This window comes from Lygodium microphyllum, chromosome 10, assembly GCF_053477565.2.
Source record: "Lygodium microphyllum isolate KBCC chromosome 10, Lygodium_microphyllum_v1.1.10, whole genome shotgun sequence".
Taxonomy (NCBI): domain Eukaryota; kingdom Viridiplantae; phylum Streptophyta; class Polypodiopsida; order Schizaeales; family Lygodiaceae; genus Lygodium; species Lygodium microphyllum.
In genome coordinates, this window is record NC_141144.1 from 42,423,098 (window position 1) to 42,425,909 (window position 2,812).

Consider the following 2,812-nt stretch of genomic DNA (forward strand, 5'->3'; position numbering starts at 1 on the left):
GCAATTAATTGTTCATTTTGCTAATTCCCCATGTTTTTTGTGTTAATAGCATCACTTTGTGCTATTTATCATCAATGATTGAGTTAATCAAATCTTTTAATTTTAATTGTTATCATTAATATTGATAATATATCACTAATAATTGATAAAATAATGTACATCCTTAGTGTTAATTCATGGACATTGATTTTGAGGGATTAATCTAGGAAGTGTCCAAGAGAAGGTGGTGGCCGATGTGTAAACACTTGCGAACAAATAACGGATGGAAAATTACTGGTTAGAAAAAGAGTCCGTCACCCAGTGTGTAACTTGCCCAAGTCAAGTGTCCGCCACCCAATGTGTAACTTGCCCAAGTCAACTGTTCTTATGCCCACCGGCTGAGCACAATCTGAGCGAGCAATGGCAGTGAGTAACGACGGCAGTCCCGAATCCATAATGACACGTGGTGCGATAAGAGAAGTCCAGTGACACGTGGTCCAATGAGAGCGAGGTATGAGAGGGAAGGGAGAGGAGAGTGGGTGAGAGACCTGCGAAACAAACGTACGTAGGGTCGGATTGCCGCGCTCTTGAGAGAGCGAGAGAGCAAAGTGCAAACCATGGAGGAATCTAAAACTCCGTTACTCAGCGTTCTGACACTCACTGTGTTCAACGATGGCTCCTGCTCGCGAGCTCCCTACGACCCCCCTCCGGTGCCTGCGTCTCCATCGCCCCTCGCCGACGAACCAGATCAAGTGCTCACCAAGGACCTCACCTTGAACTCCAGTCACAGAACCTCCGCTCGCCTCTTTCTCCCTTTCTCCCCTCCTCATTCCATCTCTGATGCGACGACAGAAGAGAATGAGAAGCAGAGGCTGCCTATTCTGCTGTACTTCCATGGCGGGGGCTTCGTCTACTTCTCGACAGCCGTGCCGGTTTACCACAACTTCCTTTGCAGGCTTGCACGGGACGCGAGGATTCTGATTGTGTCGGTGGACTACCGCCTCGCGCCCGAACACCGGCTGCCCTGCGCGTTCGAGGACGGCATGGAGGCCCTGCAGTGGCTGCGCCAGCAGCAGGGAGAAACGGCGGAGCCATGGCTGGCGAGCCACGGCGATCTCTCGAAGGTGCTGGTGGGAGGGGATAGCGCGGGGGCCGTGCTGGCCTATCACGTGGCATTGAGAGCGGCAGCATCAGAGTCAGGGCTAGGGCTAGGGTTAGGGTTAGATCCAGGCCTGCATCGGGCAGGACCAGGCTTAGGGTCGGGGCTAGATCACGGTCTGCATCTGTCAGGGCTCGTCCTGACACACCCTTCCTTCATGGGAGAGGATATGACAGACTCCGAGGCACGGAAGCGCGAGGCCTGCGAGTATCTGAAGAAGATCTGGAGATGCTGCTTGCCTGAGGGAAGCAGCCTTGATCATCCGTATGCTAATCCATTGCTATCGTCATCAGCAATGGCGGAGGCTGCGCTGCCTCCGGCCCTGGTTGTCGTTGCGAGCGAGGATCTGTCACTGGACAGGGCAGTCGCCTTCTCTCGTTCCTTGCAGAACGCCGGGATACAGGCTCGGCTCTTCGTGTCCCATGGAGAGGACCATGGCTTCTACCTGTTCAACCCCGCCTCAGAGAACTTCAACGCCTTTCTCAATCACATTAGCGAGTTCATCAACCAGTTGACTTGCAACTAGCATGACACCTTTAGTGAGTTCCTTATTTGCTTAGACATGCTTCCATTGTCTAAGCAAGCATTGGTCTTTACATTTCTATAAACCCTAAGGTTACGGTGATAACCATAGACTCTAAGGTGACGAAGGACAATTTCTATTAACTTGACGTTATAATGATGAGAATGAAGGACAAGTTCTATTAACTCTAAGGTGATGAAGGATAAGTTCTATTAACTCTGATGTTATAATTATGAGAATAGTTGCTATGAACCCAAAGGGATGATGATGAATGACATGGTTTAGGTGGCTACCTATTTCCTTTGTTTTTCATTTAACAATTGAAGTGTTTTTTATATGGAAATATAATTTCATTAGAGCTTAGGTGGTGACCCCTTTTTTCTCATTTGTGTCTAATTATTCAAGTGCTTTTTGCTTTGGGAAGACAATTTATATGTGTATTTCTTCACTATCCTCAATGAAAACCTCTCTGATTTTGAACAAGCTTAAAAAGGTTAGTACTAATCATCTAGGTTTTATTCTTCCTACCTAAAGTAGGCAAAAGAGCTTGCCCTACACCAAGCTAAACACCATAGGCTTTATTATCTACCATACTTATATGACTCTTCATTAAGATGACCCTTAGCACTTAGCAAGGCTTGTTTCCAACCAACATCATGATGTCGCTCTGTTTTCAACATCCTTTATCACCCTTTACTATAACAACGTTCTCCCTAAAATCCTAAAATCATTCTCTTCATTTCTCTTACATAAGGATTATGTCAGTGAAATGCACTTAAGTCTCCTTGATCTATCTTCGAAGCTTATGTGCCACAACTCCTCAAAGCATCGCATTTTACTTATGTGAATTAGTCTCTTTACAGACTTCAGCAAATTTTTCTAATTTTAATGTCCCTTTGAGCATGGATTAACACTAGGCTTGCATTTTCTTGAGGACCCAATGAGCCTTTGGCTCTTCAAAATTCCTCCTACTCTTTAATCCATTTGTTGGTATACCTTTCTAGTTTTGCCAAAATCGGCATTGGCCCACAATACGAACTAAATCATACGTCAATCAATCTCCTTCTAATCCTTAATCAGACCATGAGTTTGATCTCGAGTAACCACCCATCTACAAACTCCCTTACTATCAATAATTGTACTAACCTTTG

The 2,812-nt window shown here is 45.8% G+C and overlaps 1 protein-coding gene across 1 annotated transcript; it reads left to right on the plus strand.

Moving 5' to 3' along the window:
* The first annotated feature begins 517 nt into the window (after positions 1–517).
* On the plus strand, positions 518–2,006 carry LOC148029935 (carboxylesterase 1-like). Its single transcript, XM_087687155.1, has one exon. The coding sequence runs from the start codon at positions 597–599 to the stop codon at positions 1,662–1,664; it is 1,068 nt and encodes a 355-aa protein (XP_087543281.1). The 5' UTR covers positions 518–596; the 3' UTR covers positions 1,665–2,006.
* Positions 2,007–2,812: the final 806 nt, after the last annotated feature.

Bases quoted from the DNA above. Each gene is read 5' to 3' on its own strand.
- LOC148029935 (XM_087687155.1), top strand. From the start codon at position 597: ATGGAGGAATCTAAAACTCCGTTACTCAGCGTTCTGACACTCACTGTG.